The 19,300-nt window shown below is 44.2% G+C and overlaps 2 protein-coding genes across 5 annotated transcripts in view; both read right to left on the reverse strand.

The window, feature by feature from the left end:
* HMGXB3 (HMG-box containing 3) overlaps positions 1–15,404 on the reverse strand; it is a 46,995-nt gene extending 31,591 nt beyond the window's left edge. For 2 of the 4 annotated variants that reach the window (XM_070517198.1, XM_014852614.3), the window contains exons 1-5: positions 12,367–12,873; positions 9,606–9,744; positions 8,875–9,049; positions 5,334–5,831; positions 4,098–4,196 (exon numbers count right to left, since the gene is read on the reverse strand). In XM_070517198.1, coding sequence (XP_070373299.1) covers positions 4,098–4,196; positions 5,334–5,831; positions 8,875–9,049; positions 9,606–9,742 — 909 coding nt within the window. In that variant the 5' untranslated portion in view covers positions 9,743–9,744; positions 12,367–12,873. Of the gene's footprint in view, positions 1–4,097; positions 4,197–5,333; positions 5,832–8,874; positions 9,050–9,605; positions 9,745–12,366; positions 12,874–13,700; positions 13,866–15,180 lie in introns of those variants that run through there. The other 2 variants (XM_070517197.1, XM_014852615.3) reach the window with 2 other exon arrangements.
* A 1,073-nt stretch (positions 15,405–16,477) lies between these two features.
* The window catches only part of SLC26A2 (solute carrier family 26 member 2), a 31,115-nt gene continuing 28,292 nt past the window's right edge, over positions 16,478–19,300 (reverse strand). The window contains exon 5 of the mRNA XM_070517200.1: positions 16,478–17,355. Coding sequence (XP_070373301.1) covers positions 17,085–17,355 — 271 coding nt within the window. The 3' untranslated portion in view covers positions 16,478–17,084. The remainder of the gene's footprint in view (positions 17,356–19,300) is intronic.

Here is a 19,300-nt window from a genome sequence, read left to right on the forward strand (position 1 = left end):
TATTAAAAATCAGAGAACCTAAAACCTAGGGTTCAGAGAGATAAAAATAGACTATGTTCACTAAAAAAATGAGAGGGCATGCCAACAGAAACCAAGTCCTTTGGCACGCAACAGAATTTACTTATTTACACATGAATATATTCAGCCACCAGCTCTCACCATCTCTGATGATTTCCCTTTGAACACAATGTATTACAATGGGTTGTGACATTTCAGCTACAAATAGAAATTAGCCATGCTCCATTTCTTGATTAATGCTGGAAAGAAAACATTTCCCTGTCAGATCTGTTCTGTCACTTATGAAGGTTTACTCAGCTAATAATCCCAGCTTCCCGGGCCTGACCAAAAAGCACAAACCTCCCTTGGGGAAACACCAAGCTGCCACTAGGCTGCTTCTGCCACAAGGCCCAAGGAAAAGGTGATTATGATAGCGGTAGCAGGTCAAGGATGCATGTGAAGTGGTGTGATACCAGGGAAAGAGGCCTGGCTTTGGGTTCCAACTATATCACTGACACACTGAATGAGTCACCTTAGCTCTTGGGCCCTGGGAGTCCTCCTCTGTAAAATCACCTGCCTTTCCTATTTCATGGATATATCTTGAGGAGCAAATGAGGAAACACATCGCTGAGTAAACTGTAAAAGATTTTACAGGTTTGTGACAGACTACTATTACTGGGATATAAAGCATCTCTTATCTTTTCTCAGACTGTGGCCTCATATAGAACATTCATTCTGAACACTCCCAGAACGCAGAGTAAAAATTTAAGTTAGGCTAGTTCTATAAGTAAACTACCATGAACTTGGAAATACTCCTAAACAGCAGCTTACAGAAGTGACTTTAGAAAAAAAATGCTAGTGTTCAAGGCTGATGTTTCATTCTCTCTCTTTCTTTTTTTGTGAGGAAGATTGGCTCTGAGCTAACATCTGTGCCAATTGTCCTCTATTTTATGTGGGATGCTGCCACAGCATGGCTTGACAAGTGGTGCTAGGTCCCTGCCCAGGATCCAAACCTGTGAACCCCAGGCCGCCGAAGCAGAGCACACAAACTTAACTGGTACGCCACTGGGGTGGCCCTTGTTCTTAAGTATTATTCATAAAACAATTTCTAGAAGAGCTTGGCTGACACTTATTAGACCATGAAAGAATAGTAATTTCCAAGAGAGCAAGGGCTCAGAAGAAATCAGGAGTTTCTCCAAGAATCAGGTTGCAGTGGCTGTTCTTGTTTAAAATATAACTTTCTTATCTAAGGATATATGGTCTATCCATAGACGGAGTTTTAGAAGATAATAATCCTAAACATTGATTTGATGTACTTAATAACAGTGTCAAAATACACAACACAAAAAACTAATAGAACTGCAAAAAGAAACATAACTCTACAATGATAGGTGGATGCCTTTTCTCAATAACTGACAGAACAAGTAGACAGAAAATCAGTAAGGATATAAGAGTTGAACACTGTCAATCAACTTGACCTAATCTGAACCATGTAGAACACTCCACCCAACAGCAGAACACACATTCTTTTCAAGTGCACAGAAAAACAAAACAAAACCAATGAAACCAAATCTGACTCTTTGAAAACAACCAAAAAAATTAAAAACCTCTAGCCAGGCTTATCAGGAAAAAAAGAAAGAAGATCCAAATTACCAGTATCAGTGATGAGAGAAGTAAAATCACTATGGATTCCATAGATATTAAAAGGATAAGGGTTTCTTCAAAACTGTAAACACAGAATTACCACATGATCTAGCAATTCCACTCTTAGGTATACACCCAAAGAACTGAAAGCAGGGACTCAAATAGACACTTGTACACCAAGTTCAATATTCACAGTAGCTAAAATGTGAAAACAAACAAGTCCATCAATGCTTACAAATGGATAAACCAAATGTGGTATATACACGCAATGGAATATTATTCAACCATAAAAAGGAATTAAATTTTGATACATGCTACAAGACAGATGAAACTTGAAAGCATTATGCTAAGTGAAAAAGACCACAAGGACAACATCTGCATGATTCCACTCATATGAGGCACCTAGAATATGCAAAGCCACAGACAGAAAGTGAAAGAGAGGCTACCAGGGACTAGGGGAAGGAAGCAACGGGCAGCTCCTGTTCAATGGGTACAGAGTTTCTGTTTGGGATGACAAAAAAGTTCTGGAAAGGGATACTGGTCATGGCTGCACAACATTGTGAATATACTTCATGGCACTGAATTGTGCACTTAAAAAATGGTTAATACAGTAAATTTTATGTTATGTATATTTTAGCACAATTTTTTAAAGAATAAGGAAATGTTTTGAACAACTTTATGTCAATAAATTCGAGAATTTAGACAAGATGGACAAATTCCCTGAAAGACAAACTGCCAAACCTCACTCAAAATAGATAATCTGATATATATCTAGTCCTATGTATATTTTAAAAATTGGACTTGCAATTAAAAACTTTCCCACAAAGAAATCTCCAGGCCCAGGTGACTTCACTGGCAACTCTACCAAACACTTAAGGAAGAAACAATGCCACCACTGCACAAACGCTTCCAGAAAACTCACGAGGAGAAAGGATGTCCTAACCCACTCTGCGAAGTAAGCACCACCTTGACACCCAAACCAGACCACACACACCATACAAAAGAAAGTTAGAGACCAACACCCCTCATGAACACAGACAGAAAAATTCTATTTTAGCAAATCAAAAATCTTAGCAAATCAAATCCAACAATATATTAGAAGGATAATACATCATTGCCAAGTGAGGTTTACCCTGGGAATGCAGGTTTAACATTTGAAAAAAACAACATTAACCATATTAACAAACTAAAAAAGAAAATCATACAATCATCTCAAGAGACACAGAAAAAGCATCTGGCAAAATCCAACATCCATTCCTGATAAATACTCCCAGCAAATTAGGAATATAAGAGAACTTCCTAAACTTGATAAGGGTGTCTATGAAGAACCTACAGCTAATATTATACTTAACAGTAAAAGACTGAATGCTTTCTCCCTAAGATGAAGAACAAGGTAAAGATATCTGCTCTCAACATTTCTATTCAATATTGTACTGGAGGTCCTAGACTATGTAATAAGATAAGAAAAAGAAAGAAGGAGGGGCTGGCCCATGGTGTAGTGGTTAAGTTCACACTTTCTGCTTTGGCGGCCTGGGTTTGCAGGTTCAGATCCTGGGCGTGGACCTACACACTGCTCATCAAGCCGTGCTGTGGCAGTATCCCATATACAAAGTAGAGGAAGACTGGCACAGAAGTTAGCTTAGGGACCATCTTCCCCAAGCAAAAAGAGGAAGACTGGCAAGAGATGTTAGCTCTGGGCCAATCTCCCTCACCAAAAAAAAAAAAAAAAGAAATATTTTTCAAAAAAAGAAAGAGTCCAGATTAGAAAGGAAGAAACAAAACGGTCTTTATTCACAAATATGATCACCTATGTAGAAAATGCAACAGAATCTACAAAAAGGCTACTGGAATACCCAAGCTCAGCAAAGTTGCAGGATACAACTTTAAGACACAAAAAATCAATTGTATTATTCTATATTAGTATTGCACAATCAGATATTCAAAAACGTTTTAAAATATTATTTACAATACCATAAAGAAACATGAAATATTTAGGGATAAATCTCAGCCCAGATGCTGCAGTGTGTGATAGAAAAAATCATTAACTGAAAATCAAAAGACCAGGGTCCTTTGCAGCTCAGTAGCCTTGAATCACACAGAGAAAAAGTCCTTTCTCTTCTCTGGGCCTTGTTCCTAAACTGTACACTAACAGGATTGAACTAGACCAATGGCCCTCAATTTTCCTAAACCATGTATGTTTCTGAAAATTTGATAAAAGCCATGGAACCTATCCCAGGAAAACGCTCCGGAGGAGAAGTCTGTCCATAACTCAAGGAGTTCATGGATCCCATGGAGCTCCACTCACCGACCTCCCCCAGCCCAGTTAAGAATACCTGGACCAGGTAACTCTGAGATCTCTGCTAGTCCCGGTGTCCTAAGGCTGTTAAAGCTTTTAGAAAACTATCTGGAAGAGAATTCTTATGGAGCCCTATCTCCATTAACACCCCAACACTGACCAGTTTGATGGAGGTGGGGTTCTCCACAACCGAGTAGGCAGGAAGAGGCAACATGATGAACTGAGTGGCTGGTGCCGAGCAGTTACTCTCACTGGAATCCTGTGGGCACATGGAGAGAAGGACAGTTTTACTGAGATGGAGTGAAGAACCCCCAGTGCCACCCACAACACTGGAAGACTGATCAAGTCCAACACACACAGACGATAAGCTTATCCAATGTCCTTTAAAAAAAAGAATCTATAACATCTCAAAATAAAGAGTTTAATTATGAAGAAATAAAGACAGAGAAAACCACTAGCACAGGGAATGTGCTATCGTCATTTTACAGATGAGAAAACTGAGGTTCCACTTAGGCCTCCCGAGATCACACAAGCAGTTAGTGAAAGAATACAACTCTTCTGACCCTGTCAAATGCTCTTAGCACCTTATCAATCTGCCTTAACCAGGCCAGAGGCATGCTTCATTACCATAAATCTCACTAAGGGAACAAATAATAAAATGGATGTAGGCCTGGCATGGATTCCCTTGCAGGGGGACCTGCTCTCATCCGTCCTGGCCCCGGGGCTGCAGTACGCTGGTCCTCTCAGCCTGAGCAGAACTCGTACCTCTGTGAGGATGCCATCCTACCCAGGGTAACAGAGGGCATGGTGGCAGCTCCCCTACTTCCAGGGGACCAGGCTGTGTGATCACTGAAGGTGCTCTTTCCCCTCCACTGGCATGACACTTGAGCCACTGGAGAGAGACTTCCCCCTTCTTTCTCAGCTATTGAGTCCCATCACCCTGGCCTTGAAGAGAACTTCCTTCTTCCTATGTACTCTGTGCCCAGAAAGACTATTTGAAAATTCTCCTAGACAGTTCAACGTGCCATTGTGCTTGCTGAAACAATCTTCAGGGAACATAAAACCCTGACTCATACTGATAGTCTGACAGATCTTGGCTTTGATTCATGAATAACCCAAATATCTTTTCCATCCCTCCTACTAATGTACCTTATGTGCTACCTCATGTGAAGAAAATCCCAGCTACGGGAGCAAGAGGAGTTGGTACGAGTGCCTAAGAAACTGGAGAGATCTTTGGAGCAAGTCCAGGGGCAAAAAGGTTCAAGAGGACTGCAGTCCTACCAGAAGTGCCACAGTACTCTTAATTACCACTGTTCCAGAATGACACTGTGTGATGCTAGCTGCCTTTTTACTAATTCCAGATAAAGCAAAAGACATCAGTACCAAAGTGACTTACCCTCATGACTGTTACCACTGACATGCTCTCCCCAACCTGGGGGTGGGGCACAGCCAGGCTTCCGGTGGAGAGGTCTGGTGAGCCGTTCACTAAGGTCTCTTCAATTACCAGACTTGTCTGGTAAGGTTGATGGCTCTCCCCTACCTCCAGGGAAGCCTCCTCCAGGAGCACATCCTGGCTGAGGATCTCTGAGGTGGCAATTTCCTGTACGGCACCTGGCTGGGCAAGGGCTCCCACCTCCTCAGCTAGGGCCTCCACAGCCAGGCACTGCTCTGCCATGCCTGCATGGCTACACACTGTCTCCGGCGCAGTACTGGACATAAGAGATGGTCCTTTAGGAGACATCTGGTTCTGGGCCACACACAGCTCTAGCTGAGGGCAGCTGCGATCCTCCTGCAGGCTGCTCTTGGGGATGATGATGTAATCTGAACGGGGCAGGATCTTGCGGAAACCTGGGATGTCTGGAACCACAGCAGTCAGTGCAGAGAGCTTAGAGTTCTGAGGACGAGAAAGCCAGGAAAAGGGAGACAAGCAGAGATAAATGGAGTAAGACCACATGGATGTACATTTATGAGCTCTGGGGGTTTTTTTCCTGCAAAAGGGAGCAGAAAGATTCCACTCTCTTGACCTATGACTTAGATAGGGTCAGCCTCTGTCAACAACAACGTCACCTTCATTTGAATCACACTTTAGCCAGTGTACCTTACTTGCTTGGTCACCCAGGAGACAGATAATGTGGATTAGACCCTGGAAGGGGCACTCATCTTGACATCTGAAACTGTGAGCTGGAATCCCAGGTTTGGCACAGTCGTGAGCAAATCCCTTCCCCTTTTTAGCGCTTGCTGCTCCATCTGTAAAATGAGGGAGCTGAATGGGGCTATTTATGAGTTCTTTCCCAGCTTTGATACTTTAGGATTTCTAAGGAGCAGAAGATTTAAACACCAGAATGTACAATGCTCAATAAAACCCCAAAAAGCATAAAATACAACAGGTCAGGTTGGAACTCAAGGCAGCAAGCAAGGATTCTGGCATCACTGGTTTCTCCCAGACTTACAAAGAGGATGAACACATCATGAAGCCTAAAAGGCTTCATGAGAGAACGTGTATGTAGAAGGGGTTATCTGACACGGGCCTGAATTTGGGGGGGAGGGGGGGAATACAAATATTAACACTGACCTAGAATCTTAAGGTTTAGAAAAATCTTTCCTGACCTTAAAAACAACACTATTAAGTTAGGTACTATTACTGTTCCCATTTGACGAATGAAAGAATTGAAGCTCAGGGAGGTAAGCTTTGCCAAAACACAAAATTAGAAAGTAGCAAAGGTCAGGTCTTCTAAGGAGCAAGGAGACCAGGCATTAGAAGCACAATCCTGCATGGCTAATTGGCACCAAGGAAAAGGTGCTTTTGTTTTATTTTTTCAATTTAAACTGAAAGTTACCCAATTAAAAAAAGTCGAAGTGAACAATTAAGTGAGAACTCAAATTAAATGAAACAAATAATTTCAAAAGCATCTTTTAAAAGGAACACTAAGTCAATTACAGAAGGATTCTTAAATCAAAAGCAAGAAGTCGATGGGAGTACTTAGGGTACAAAGGAAGCACTCAGAGATGGAAGTTAAAAGAAGCACTCAGATGAAACATGAAAGCAGACAGATCGAATCCTTTATGGAGACTTTACTGGAGAAATAATGGAGAAATGACACTTTCAAGTCACCCTTTGAAGCAGACAGGTCAAGAGAACAAGACTAAACGGCGGCAAATGCATAAGATGGTCTGGATTTAACAAATCCAAGCACAGAGAAACCTGGGCAGCCTGAATGACATTCATCTTACAGACTGGAAAGAACAACACTGGAACCATGGGCCCCGCCACTAGGCAGGAGACCTGAAGGGCCGCCAAGGAGACAGCATGCCACGAGGTCTCTGATGGCCTCCTGAAGCGTGTAAGCAAGAGGGTCTCCCCTTTACGCCAGCAATCAGGGAGAAGTCAAACACAGCACATAAAGCCTCACCCAGTCATGGTACAGCCCAGAGGCTCATTAAGTGCCACCTTTTCTTATATGGTCACTGGACATTTAATCCACTGAAGAGTGATATTTACTGACAAAATCAGTGTGTGCCAGGAACTCAGCTGAGTGCTCTACATTATCTATTGTAAACATTGTGAGTAGATACTATCATCCCCATTTTACAAATGAGGAAACCAAGACTCAGAGATATGTGATCTTTCCGAGGTCACAGCTAGTTAACATCAGAGCTAATCTATTCATCTTCTTGGTGGTAGTGGTAGAGACGACAGTAGATACAAATTTGCATACAAATAAGGAAAACCACTGCAGATGACTTAAATTTCTGTAAAAAGTCTTAATAGAGACTTACATTAACGTCTAGTTTTAAAAACCTTATCACTCCAGGATTAGGTAAAATTTTCTTGTATCATAGGCGAAAAGACTGCTGACTTAATAATGGGGAAACCAAAGGGAGTATGTGTACTTTTCCTAGACTGCACCTTCCCTCCCCCACAGGGAGTTTCCCAGGCTCACACTTTATAAACAAATCATCTAGAGGAGGGAGCGGGAGCGGCACCTCTAGACTGCAGGCGACACAAAGCTCTTCCAGGAAGAGGCATGCCAAGCCAGGAAGGACAGAATAAGCTAAACGGCAGGGGCAGATGGGCCCCATTAACGGAAAATACAACCTGTTCTACCATAACATAGTGGTTGCACACCTGAGGAACCTTCGCTCTACATCATCAATAAAGAAGTTAGAGACAACTGCTTCAACTGAAACAAATGAGTTAAGGTTAAAAGGTTTCAACTTGCATTAACAACGTTATTTTTCCTGCAGGAATTTCAGTTAAAACAAAACAAAACATAACAAAAACCAGCAGTGTTAACTGTTGTCAGTGCATTTCATTACTGTGAACTAGAAATACCAAAACGGCTGACAGACACAAACCTAAACGCTTCCTCATTTCTTAATCCAAGCACTCAAAGCCTCTGTCTCCTCTAACATCTTTGGCTCTAACCCTGAGTTTTTGCTTCTAGCATAGTTCACAACCGCCAGTGGTAACAAGAGAATGCAGCATTATACAAACCAGCTGTATCTACCTCTAAACATGCAAGCCCAATTGCTAATTATGTTTACCTGATAGGGTGGGCACAACACAAATTCATTACACTACATTCGAGTGACAACGTGAAAACTCAACGTAGAGAAATTCCTACACAAGCTACTATATTAAAGGAAAACAAGACTATCCATAAGGATAAGGGGCTCCAAGTTATGCCAAAACTCAGAAAAGGAACCTAAGGCTCACTGTGGATACTCAGAAAATGTCAGCTCCCTGTGCTGCTGCAACCAAAGAAGGGCGCCACCAAAAAGGAAAGAGACAATATCAGACTCAAAAAAGACAAAAGGGCCTCAACTCAAGGTTTCCCCAAGAAAAGAAAAGGACACAGGAGAACAGGGGGTTGTCTCCCGGAGGCTTTCACCATGGAACCAATGGAGAAATTAGTTGGAAAAAAAAAATCACTTACAGGATCCAAACCTTCTTTCTCTAGTTTGGCCTTCTCCAAGTAGTAACTCCTCTCGGCCACGCTGAGAAGCCTCCAACTCTCGCTAATCTTCTTATTGATCTCAGACTGAGGGAGGTGGGGGAGCTCCTGCTGCACTTTCAGGTAGATGTCGTAATAATATAGAAGGTAAGCCGACCTGAGGAAGCAAGGACTTCTTGAGGTTTCCCCTCAGTCAACCAGTAAATAGTACAATGTTAGCGTCTGAGTAGTGAAGAGGTAAATACAAGACCCAGCTTTTCATTTCAAAGCATTTATGTAAATAGGGAGTGAAGCGAAGGAGCATTTGTATAACACCCCCAGACAGTGCACAGAGGTTTCTCCATCCAGACACATGGAAGCGAAGGCCTGTCTGGTTTACCTTTCCACGGACCACCTTTCTGCAGGAATGACTGGCTTTAAAGCCCACTATGAGCAAAGACAGACACAGATGCCCTGTCATTCCACTCTCAGGGGAAAGGTTACTTAAGGGACTGATTACACAAGCTAGTTATCACTCACACGCTTTACTCCTCTGCACAGCTGGCATCAATCGGCCACTCTCCACGTCCCTCTCCCCACAACCCCACCGCCCATCCAGAGACAACTGACATGGTACTCTGAATGAATCTGGACGCAGGCTAAAGTATTCCTCAACACAGCTCTCCAAGCAGCTTCTGTTCATAAATGCCAGCTACCAAAACACGTTGGCTAACCTGGGTTTCTTCGCCTTTTCTCCATGTATTTTATACTTTTTCTTCTTCTTGGGTGGCCCAGGGGAGGCATAACAGTAGGCTTCCTCAATTTCCTCCATCACGACAGTTACCTCAGTACCATCATATGATGCATCCATGGCTAGAAGAAAGTCAAACACAAACAAGTTTCAAGAACCTACCCTTAAGAGGACAGGAGCCTGCCAATCCAACGATCCCTTATCTCTGCAAGGGCCTCAAGGCTCAAACTCAGAGGATCCTAAGCAGCACCTGGGGTACTTATTAAACATCCAGATTCCAGGGATCCACTTCCGCCCTTCTGAATCAGAATCTCTAGAAGGTATGGAAATCTGTATGCTTAACAAGTGCCCCAGGGATTCCTCTGAGCGGACAAATTTGGGATCACAGCTTACACGGCCCTTTCGTTTATACTGACTCATGGGATACTCACAGTTAATTCTTCAACTCAAAGACGAGCCCCACATTACAAGAATTCCTTATGGTAACAGGTGAAAGGAATACTTGGGCACGAGTCAGAAGTTCTGGACCCTCCCTCATAGGTCTCATCATCTTAGGCAAACTGCTTCATTGATGCATTCAATCATTCATTCAAACATGCAGTAAGTGCCTATATGTAAAAGATTTCTTTACACTGCCAGCTTGTGTGACTTTGGGCAGGTCCTCTAGCTGCTTTAGGTTCAACTCTCGCACGTATGAGAAGAGAGATGTCTCACTCACCTTACCACAGACGTACAGTGAAAATCCTTGAAGGATATGACAGACGTAACTCTATTTGAGAATATTCAAGTGCCACACAAAAGAAAGGGCTCATTATTAAAGAGGAAGAATCTGTGGCTGAGATGCTTAACGACCTGCCCAAGGCCACCACACCCAAATAGGAACCTAAAAGACAGATTTTTCTATTCAAAAATTCAACTCTCTGAGCCTTCTTTCATTATAGTACACTGCTCCCCAACTCCCCCAGCAACCCTGTAAACCAGCACTGTTCGATAAACTTTCTGCAATGATGGAACTGTTCTGTATCTGTGCTCTCCAATATGGTAGCTACTTATGGCTATGGAGCACCTGAAGTATGGCTAGCGAGATTAAGGAACAGAATTAATTTTGTTTTACGCAACGATAACTTAAACAGCCACATATGGCTAGTGGCTACGGTATTGGACAGCTCATGTCTAAACTGTAATATGACAGACCAACATTAGCTCTCTGGCAGTGGCCTAAGAAACAAAAAAATCTACTAATAGCTTTTCCCAGGAAAAAGATGACATAAAAATCCTGAATAACTAGTTAAAGAAGAGTTAGTTTACTTGTGGCCATGTTCTAAGTTGGAGTTTTACCCACGAGACTCAACCCTTGGAGGGAGAAAGGTTCCCAGAAACCACTTGAATTTTATGAGAGGGAAATGATATAGCGGCTCCTGAAAATCTGCTGGAAGAGAATTTGGGGTAATGGGAAGAGGGCGTTGTGGTAGTAAATGCAGGACTGATCTGTGTATTACAAAGCCCATTCACATCTCATTTAGACTTCAGTCCACAAATGAAGGATCTGATACGGTATAATGAGAAAAAGACACTGCATGCTGAGTCAGGAGACGTGGATCCAAGTCTCAACTCTAACCATGTGATGTCAGACAAGTCTATCACCCGCCCTAAATTCCAGTTGTTCCTTACATGAGATGAAGAGGTTGAAATCAGTGGCTCCTCAAGTATTGGGAGGCAAGTATCCCTTTGAGAATGTTGTGAAAACGAAAAACCCTCCCCTAGAAAATGCAGACAAACAACACTTCACCTATAATTTTAAAGGTCTACCCCGGGGTTAAGAACACATTATTCCTAAGGTTCCTTCTAGTTCTGTGTCATCTCTAAATGCTATCTCTTCCCATTGAAAAAAAAAAAAACCAACAAACCAACAACCCTGCCTTCTGTCGCAGTGCAACCCTGAAAGAGAACATAACCCATAACTAGGCTGGGTAAGTGACAGGCCAGTGCCTTCACTGGGTAAAGGAAGCTAGAGTTCAAATCAGGGCTATGTAGGGACTGTGCTTTTTTGCCCTTAATAATGGACTTCTCAGCTCTTGAGAGTCTTACAGAGAAAAGCAATAACTGCAGGCGAGCATCTGTAAAAAACAGCATATAAGATTTTAGCACCCAGAACAAAACAAGTCAGGAAACAACGTCACTACAACCACCATGGGGTGCGGGCAGGAAGAGACTACCCCATTTTAAGCCTGGGGTCAAAACTGTTTTCAGATCCTAGGCCTCAGTACGCCAAGGCAAAAAGACGAAAAAAAAAGCAGGATAATATAAAGGTTAAAACAAAGGGCTCTGGAGGGGAGAAGATCAGGATTCTAATTTACGCTACACATTTTAATAGCATCCGCACAGAGCTCTATGACCTTGAGCAATCTACTTACTCTCTCTAAGCCTCCGTTTTCTCATCTGTAAAACAGGGTGAAGGGCAGTACTTAAAATTTGAGAGACACTTTCACTATCCCATCAGATCCTCCTCGGAACCTCATGGGATGGGCTGTGACGGCTCAGCTATGGGCCACGGTTCGACTCTGGGCTAGTTCCTTTCCCTCTCTGGGTCTTAGATGTCCCAAAGGCACTGAATGCGGGAAGACACGACGAAGGCTCCCTGTTCCTACTTTGTGGAAGATGCAACAAGGCTCAGAGAGGCGCAGCACCCAGCTCGAGGTCACCCGCGGGTTCGCGGTGCAGCGGCGCTCCAGGGCGGGACTTACCCGGAGGAGCGTGCAAGCCACGCGGCTCACATTCCCGGAGGCGCCCGGCCCGGGGGCTCGACGAGGGGGCTGGCGGGCGCACTCGCGCTCCCGGCTGTCGGCGAGAGGCGGCTCCAGTCGTGACAGTGGCAACAAGGAAGTGGAGGCGAGGGCTCGCGCGCGCATCCCGGGGGCTATCTGAACTCCGGCCCCGCGGCGCCGCCCGGCGACACAGGGCGCGGAGTCGCGACGGCCCTTCTCGCTCCCCCTCCTTGGAGTTGCGATATGGGGTCGTGGAGGGCGGGTGTGGGAGCACAGGTTCGCTCCGCAGGCTCTTCACCGACGCCTGCCGAGGGCCCCGGGGGGGGGGGGGTCAAGCCCCGGGGAGCCCGAGGAAGACAGCAGGCACAAGGGCGTCGCCGCGGGACCGGCTCTGTGGCAGCAGCGGCAGCACACCTCGGATCGCCAGGGAGACCCGTCCCGGCAGCCCTCGCGGCGCACCGGAAGCAGCCGGCGGCGCGTGACTGCGTGCGACTGTTTGCGCAAGCGCAACAGTACAGCTCTAGCTCAGGGGCGGGCCCATAGGAACAGCTTAGAGGCTTAGACAGGGGCTGCTAAGGCGGACGGACAGCTTCCGGCTAGAAGTTCCGGGAGGAGGAGGAAGCTGCGCCCGCGCGCGGTGGGAGGCCCGGGCCACTTAGTGCCGGGGCATTGCCGTAGGGCGTTCAGGTAACTGGGGCGGGGCTGCGCCGAGGTGAGGGGTCGAGGCCCCGCCTCACCTCTCAAAGCCGCGTCGGGCCCTAGGGAGCCCCAGCACCACCCTCCCCACCTGGTGTTCAAGCCTTGACCCCAGCCCTCCTCAGTCTGTCCCCACTCGTTCAGGATAGGGTTCTTATTTCTTGGCGCCGCAACAATCCGCCCTCCTCGGCCCGCTCGCCATCCATCCCCCCACCGTCCCACACACAGTAACGGCAGTGAGTTCCTGGAGTGATTCAGAACGAGCTGAATGGCCAGGTGGAGAGGCTCCGGAATCAGATAAGGAATGTATTGTCCTTTCCCGCCACTGTCACAGATTGTCCCACATTTGTTCAAGTCCTCTCACGACCCTCACTATCTTGCAATGTATTTCTAATCTACCCGCTTTTCTCCATCTACCACTGCCACCAGTCTTGTAGTTACCAGTATCCCCCGCCTGGACTAAGAAATTTCTCCCCACCTCCACTCTAGTCCCTCTACAATCTTTTCTCCACACAACAGCCAGATTGATCTTTTTGCACTGTAAGTCTAATTAGGTCGCTCGCTACTTAAGACCCTCCAGCGTCTTCTCGTTCACTTAGAATAAAATTCAAACTTACCTTGACCTACAAGACTTTGGTTTGGCTCTTGCTTCATTTTCTTTCCACGTCTCTTCTCAACAGCCGTAGTTCCCGGAACAAGCTGTATAGCACTCTATACTGTTCAGAACACTGGTTTTGTGGTAAGCCTCCCTGGGTTTGAAGCCCAGTCTTGCCACATGTAAGCTGTATTAAGCATATAAAGTAACAAATTATGTTTACCAAGTATATGCTCAGTAACTGGTTCTCATGTCAGTAAATGGCCACCATCTGCTGGACTGCTCAGTGCTCAAGCCAGAAATCTGGGAGTTATCCTTGACTCCTCTTGCAACTCACATCCAGTCTATCAGCAAGATCTACAAAAACAGCCCCAAACTTACTACTTCTTACCATCTCCACTATTACTGTAATCCAGGCCACCATTATCTCACCTCTGGACTCCTGCAGCCGCCTGCTGATTACTCTCCTGCTTTTGCTCTGACACCCTTCCATTCCATTCTTCACAGAGCAGGCATATTTCTGCTTGCCTAAGATCCTTCAGTAGCTTCCTCTTGGACTCAAATGAACGTATCCCAACTGTTTATGGCCTGCTAGCCTAGCCTGCTTTTATCTTCAGATTTAGGGCTACCTCTTAGGAAAGTGGACTTTACCCATTAGGTTCTCCACCCTGCAACCAAAGGACTCTTTCTAAAGTGCAAATCTGATCATGTCATTCCAAAAAAACCCCAAGAAACTCTAAAGACCTCTTATTATCCCAGGATCAAGCTGGAATCCTTACTAGGCCTATCTGTGATTTAGCTCTTACTTTCTTCTCCAAAGACTTATTTTCTTCCTGACAGTGCCGTCTTGTTTTCTACAGTACTTCATTGCCTTTACACGTATTTCCTTCCATCTCACTAATTCATATTTGTTTATACTTTAAGGCCCAACATCAATATTGTTTCCTGTTTGAACTATACTGCCCATCCATGCCCCACCCAGTTGATCATCCCCACTTCTGTGTTCTAGTTCATAGTACTCTGTAACCTCTTGTATAGTATTCCATACACTCTAGTGTTGGTAGTCCCTGCTTCCCTGGTAAGCTCCTCAGTGGTAAGCACTATGCTCCAATCATCTATGTATGGCTGTCATCGAGCACAGTGCTTAGCCCATGGAGGGTGCCATGAATGGATAGACAGCTGTGTGGAGGTGGTAGTAGAAATCAGCCCTTAGGGAGGGGCAGTCACAGCATAAGGTCACAGCAGCTTCTCTTGTCTTTTGAGGACTCTCATGATAGAAGGTCTAAGCAGGAAATTACCAAAATTGCTAGTGCTGGATGGTGTTTACTTCCTTCATGGCACATATCACACTCTGTAATCGTCTTACCTATCTGTTAGCTTATTGTTTATCTCCCTTACTACACTGTATATTTCATGAGGGCAGGGACCTTGACTATGTTGTTCATCACTGTGTCCTTATCACTTGGCACCTGTAAATAGTCGTTAAACGAATGCGTGGTTACCAGAAACATCTTCCCACAGTGAAAATCCTTCCAAGCCACATGGCCATAGAGCTTTGAAGATCTCATTTTGGTAGAATTTCAAGTAGGACTATGAAGTGGCAGAAATAGCACTAATCTGAGTCAAGAGATCTGAGCTGTATGAACTTGGGTAGGCCCCTTCCCCAGTCCTCAGTTTCTGTATCTATAAAGCAAACCAGATAATAATCCTTTGAATTTATACAATACATTGCTATTTGCACAGCTCTTTACCATCTATTATTTCAGTCTATGCTCATAGTAGACAGAGTAGACATTATTTTTTTTACAGAGGCTCAGAAAGTTTAAACTAGATTTTCTGAAAGAGCTCTTCTATTTCAAACATTCTATGAGTCTATATAAGTAATCGCTACAAAGTCAGTAGCATGAATCCTATCTTCTCTTGACTTTGACCTTATATTATCATTTCCTAATAGGGTTTTTAAAAACCTGAACCCATCTTTTAGGGGGAATCCATTATATTTGGTTCCTGACAGGTACTCCATTTGTCTTCTCAGTTTTCCACACTTGTGGCAAAACAAGCCAAGAGGACGAACAGACACAGCCCTGGTAGTGTGGCCCAGCCCTCATACTGTGGAGATGGCAAACAAAGGGAACAAGAAACGTCGGCAGTTCTCCCTGGAGGAGAAAATGAAAGTTGTGGAAGCTGTAGACTCAGGCAAGAGGAAAGGCGATGTAGCAAAAGAATTCGGTATCACTCCTTCTACTTTGTCTACATTCTTAAAGGATCGCGTCAAATTTGAAGAAAAGGTGCGGGAGGCAACTGTAGGACCCCAGCGGAAAAGGATGAGGAATGCTCTCTATGACGACATTGATAAGGCTGTTTTTGCTTGGTTTCAAGAAATCCATGCCAAAAACATTCTCGTGACTGGTTCTGTCATTCGGAAAAAAGCACTGAACTTGGCCAACATGCTTGGCTATAACAATTTTCAAGCAAGTGTGGGCTGGCTGAACAGATTTAGGGATCGCCATGGAATTGCTTTGAAAGCAGTCTGTAGAGAGGATAGTGACAGATTAATGAATGGTCTAGGAATAGATAAGGTTAATGAGTGGCATGCAGGGGAAATTATAAAACTGATTGCTGACTACAGCCCAGATGATATCTTTAACGCTGATGAGACAGGAGTGTTTTTCCAGTTGCTTCCCCAGCACACGCTTGCTGCTAAAGGGGACCATTGTAGAGGGGGCAAGAAAGCAAAGCAGCGGTTGACAGCACTCTTTTGTTGCAATGCTTCAGGGACTGAAAAAATGAGACCATTGATTGTTGGTAGGTCAGCCAACCCACGCTGCCTCAAGAACGTCCATTCCCTCCCTTGTGATTACCGAGCCAACCAGTGGGCATGGATGACGCAGGATCTGTTTAATGAGTGGCTGATACAAGTGGATACCAGGATGAAGCAGGCGGAACGCCGGATCCTCCTGCTTATCGACAACTGCTCTGCTCACAACATGCTTCCACGCTTGGAAAGGATTCAAGTGGGGTACCTGCCCTCAAAGTGTACTGCCGTCCTGCAGCCACTGAATCTTGGCATAATTCACACCATGAAAGTGCTGTACAGGAGCCACCTTCTAAAACAGATCCTGCTCAAGCTCAACAGCAATGAGGATCAAGGAAAAGTGGACATCAAGCAGGCCATTGACATGATTGCTGCAGCGTGGTGGTCAGTCAAGCAGTCCACAGTGGTGAAATGCTGGCAGAAGGCAGGCATCATCCCTATGGAACTGACAGATTCTAACACAGAAGCAGCAGCTATTGAACCAGATATTGCCATCGAAAAGTTGTGGCACTCAGTGGCTATTGCCACCTGTGTCCCAAATGAAATAAATTTCCAGGACTTTGTCACTGCAGATGATGATCTCATCATCTCTCAGGAGCTGATGGACACAGAGGTCATCCAGGGCATGGTGGCCAGTGAAAATACTGATGAAGCTGGAAGTGAAGATGAGGGGGAGGCATCTTTACCACAGCAGCCAAAAATCACCATCACAGAGGCCATCTCAAGTGCACAGAAACTTAGATGGTTCCTTTCCACTTGTGTAGGCGTTCCTGATGCCATTTTTGGGCAGCTAAATGGCATAGATGAATATTTAATGAGAAGAGTGACACAGACTCTTGTTGACTCCAAAATTACAGATTTCCTGCAAACAAAATAATGTGGGAATTAACTGCCTCTTTTAATTTAGAAGATGTAGTTTACAAGAATAAAGATCTTTAGATAGGGTATTGAACTTAAATTTTAAGCAATATTATTATGACAACATTCCACTCCTCTGAAATAATCAGGAAATTTCCTTGAATGAAATTTGGAAATAAAATTTGCCTAATATATGTGTTCTCTTTTTATTAATCCAGTGGTTCCAAAACTTGTGTGCACCTGAGGATCACTTGAGGATCTTTAAAACATTTCCAAAGCCCAGGCTCTATCCCAGACCAATTAAACCACAATCTCTAGTGCTGGGCTACAGGCATCAGTAGTTTCTGAAGCTCCCAAGGTGATTCCAATGTGCAGAAAAGTTTGGGAACTACTGGATTAACCACAGGAAGATCAAGCACACTATGGGTCTGGAGCCAGCTTCTTCCCAGTAAGTCTAGCTCAGCGGTTTCCAAATTTTAGCTCACTTCAGAATCACTTGGAAGGCTTGCTAAAACCCAGATTGCTGCGCTTGGCCTCCAGAGTTTCTGATTCAGTGGAGGGGCCCTAGAATTTGCATTTCTAACAAGTTCCCAGGTGATGCTGATGCTGATGTGGTCTGGGGTCAGTACTTTGAGAATCCGCTGGTCTAGCTGGATTCTAGCACTTTTCAGCAGGCCATCTGAATACTCCCAATCACTAACTGTCAATCAATCAATCAATCAATAAAAGCATCAGCTCTTCTTACTCCAGAGTTGTCAACTCCTCTCTGCTGATTTGGTAACTCTAGAATATTCTTAGCTATTCTCTTGAATGCCCCATCAGTTAGCCAATTATTCAGTAAAGGTATATCTGTCTATGCCCAAAGAATTAACATGAGCTATCTAGCCTATTAAAACACGTTGCACTGCTACAGGCTTATTATTAATAGGGATCTAGGGTACAGGGAAATAAAGTGCATTAAAGAGGAGACATGATACAATCTGGGAGACATGGTATAATATCTGAAAATCCTGTTAATCAGGATCGTGGGAGAGAACACGCACGATCCATACGGTCCCGTGTATCTCTCAATTTCCAGACAAGATGAGAAGGAAGTTTGTGAGAAAGGCAATATGTGTCGGTGTTTGGATCGTCCTCTATTTGGATGATTTGCTCGGCTCCTCTGTGTGGATTACCTGTGGATAATCCAGCCTGGACCGTGTAATTAATATGAGGGCACACTATGTTTGCCTTCACTAAAATTACTTCATAAATCACCTTTATTCCTTTGTGTGTTTGTTCTTCAGAGAAGTCTGCTAGAGCAGAGTTGATTTTAAGTTATTTAAAACTATATAAATATATAATCAGATTTATATTAAAGTTTTTCTCCTATAGAGAAGGCATTCTTAATATCCTTTATAAGCCTAGTATCTATTCCTAATAAGTAAGATAAATGGCACTTTCATTTTTTAGAAGATGCACACACAACACCTTTTAGCGTTGTAGTGCACAGTAGTCCCCCCTTATCCGAAGTCTCACTTTCTGCAGTTTCAGTTACCCACATTCAGCCATGGTCTGAAAATATTAAATGGAAAATTCCAGAAATAAATAATTCATATGATTTAAATTGTGCGCCATTCTGAGTAGCGTGATGAAATTTCGTGCCATCCCTCTCCACCCTGCCTAGGACGTGAATCCTCCCTTTGTCCAGCGTGTACACTGTATACACTACCTGCCTGTCAGTCACTTAGTAGCTGTCTTGGTTATCAGATCAACTGTCACGGTATTGCAGTACTTGTGTTCAAGTCACCGTTATTTTACCTAATAATGGCCCCAAAGCACAAGAGTAGAGATGCTGGCAATTCGGATATGCCAAAGAGAAGCCACAAGGGCTTCCTTCAAGTGAAAAGGTGAAAGTTCTCAACTTAAGGAAAGAAAAAAAAATTGTATGCTGAGGTTGTTAAGATCTA

Source organism: Equus asinus, chromosome 9, assembly GCF_041296235.1.
Source record: "Equus asinus isolate D_3611 breed Donkey chromosome 9, EquAss-T2T_v2, whole genome shotgun sequence".
In the NCBI taxonomy this organism is placed as follows: domain Eukaryota; kingdom Metazoa; phylum Chordata; class Mammalia; order Perissodactyla; family Equidae; genus Equus; species Equus asinus.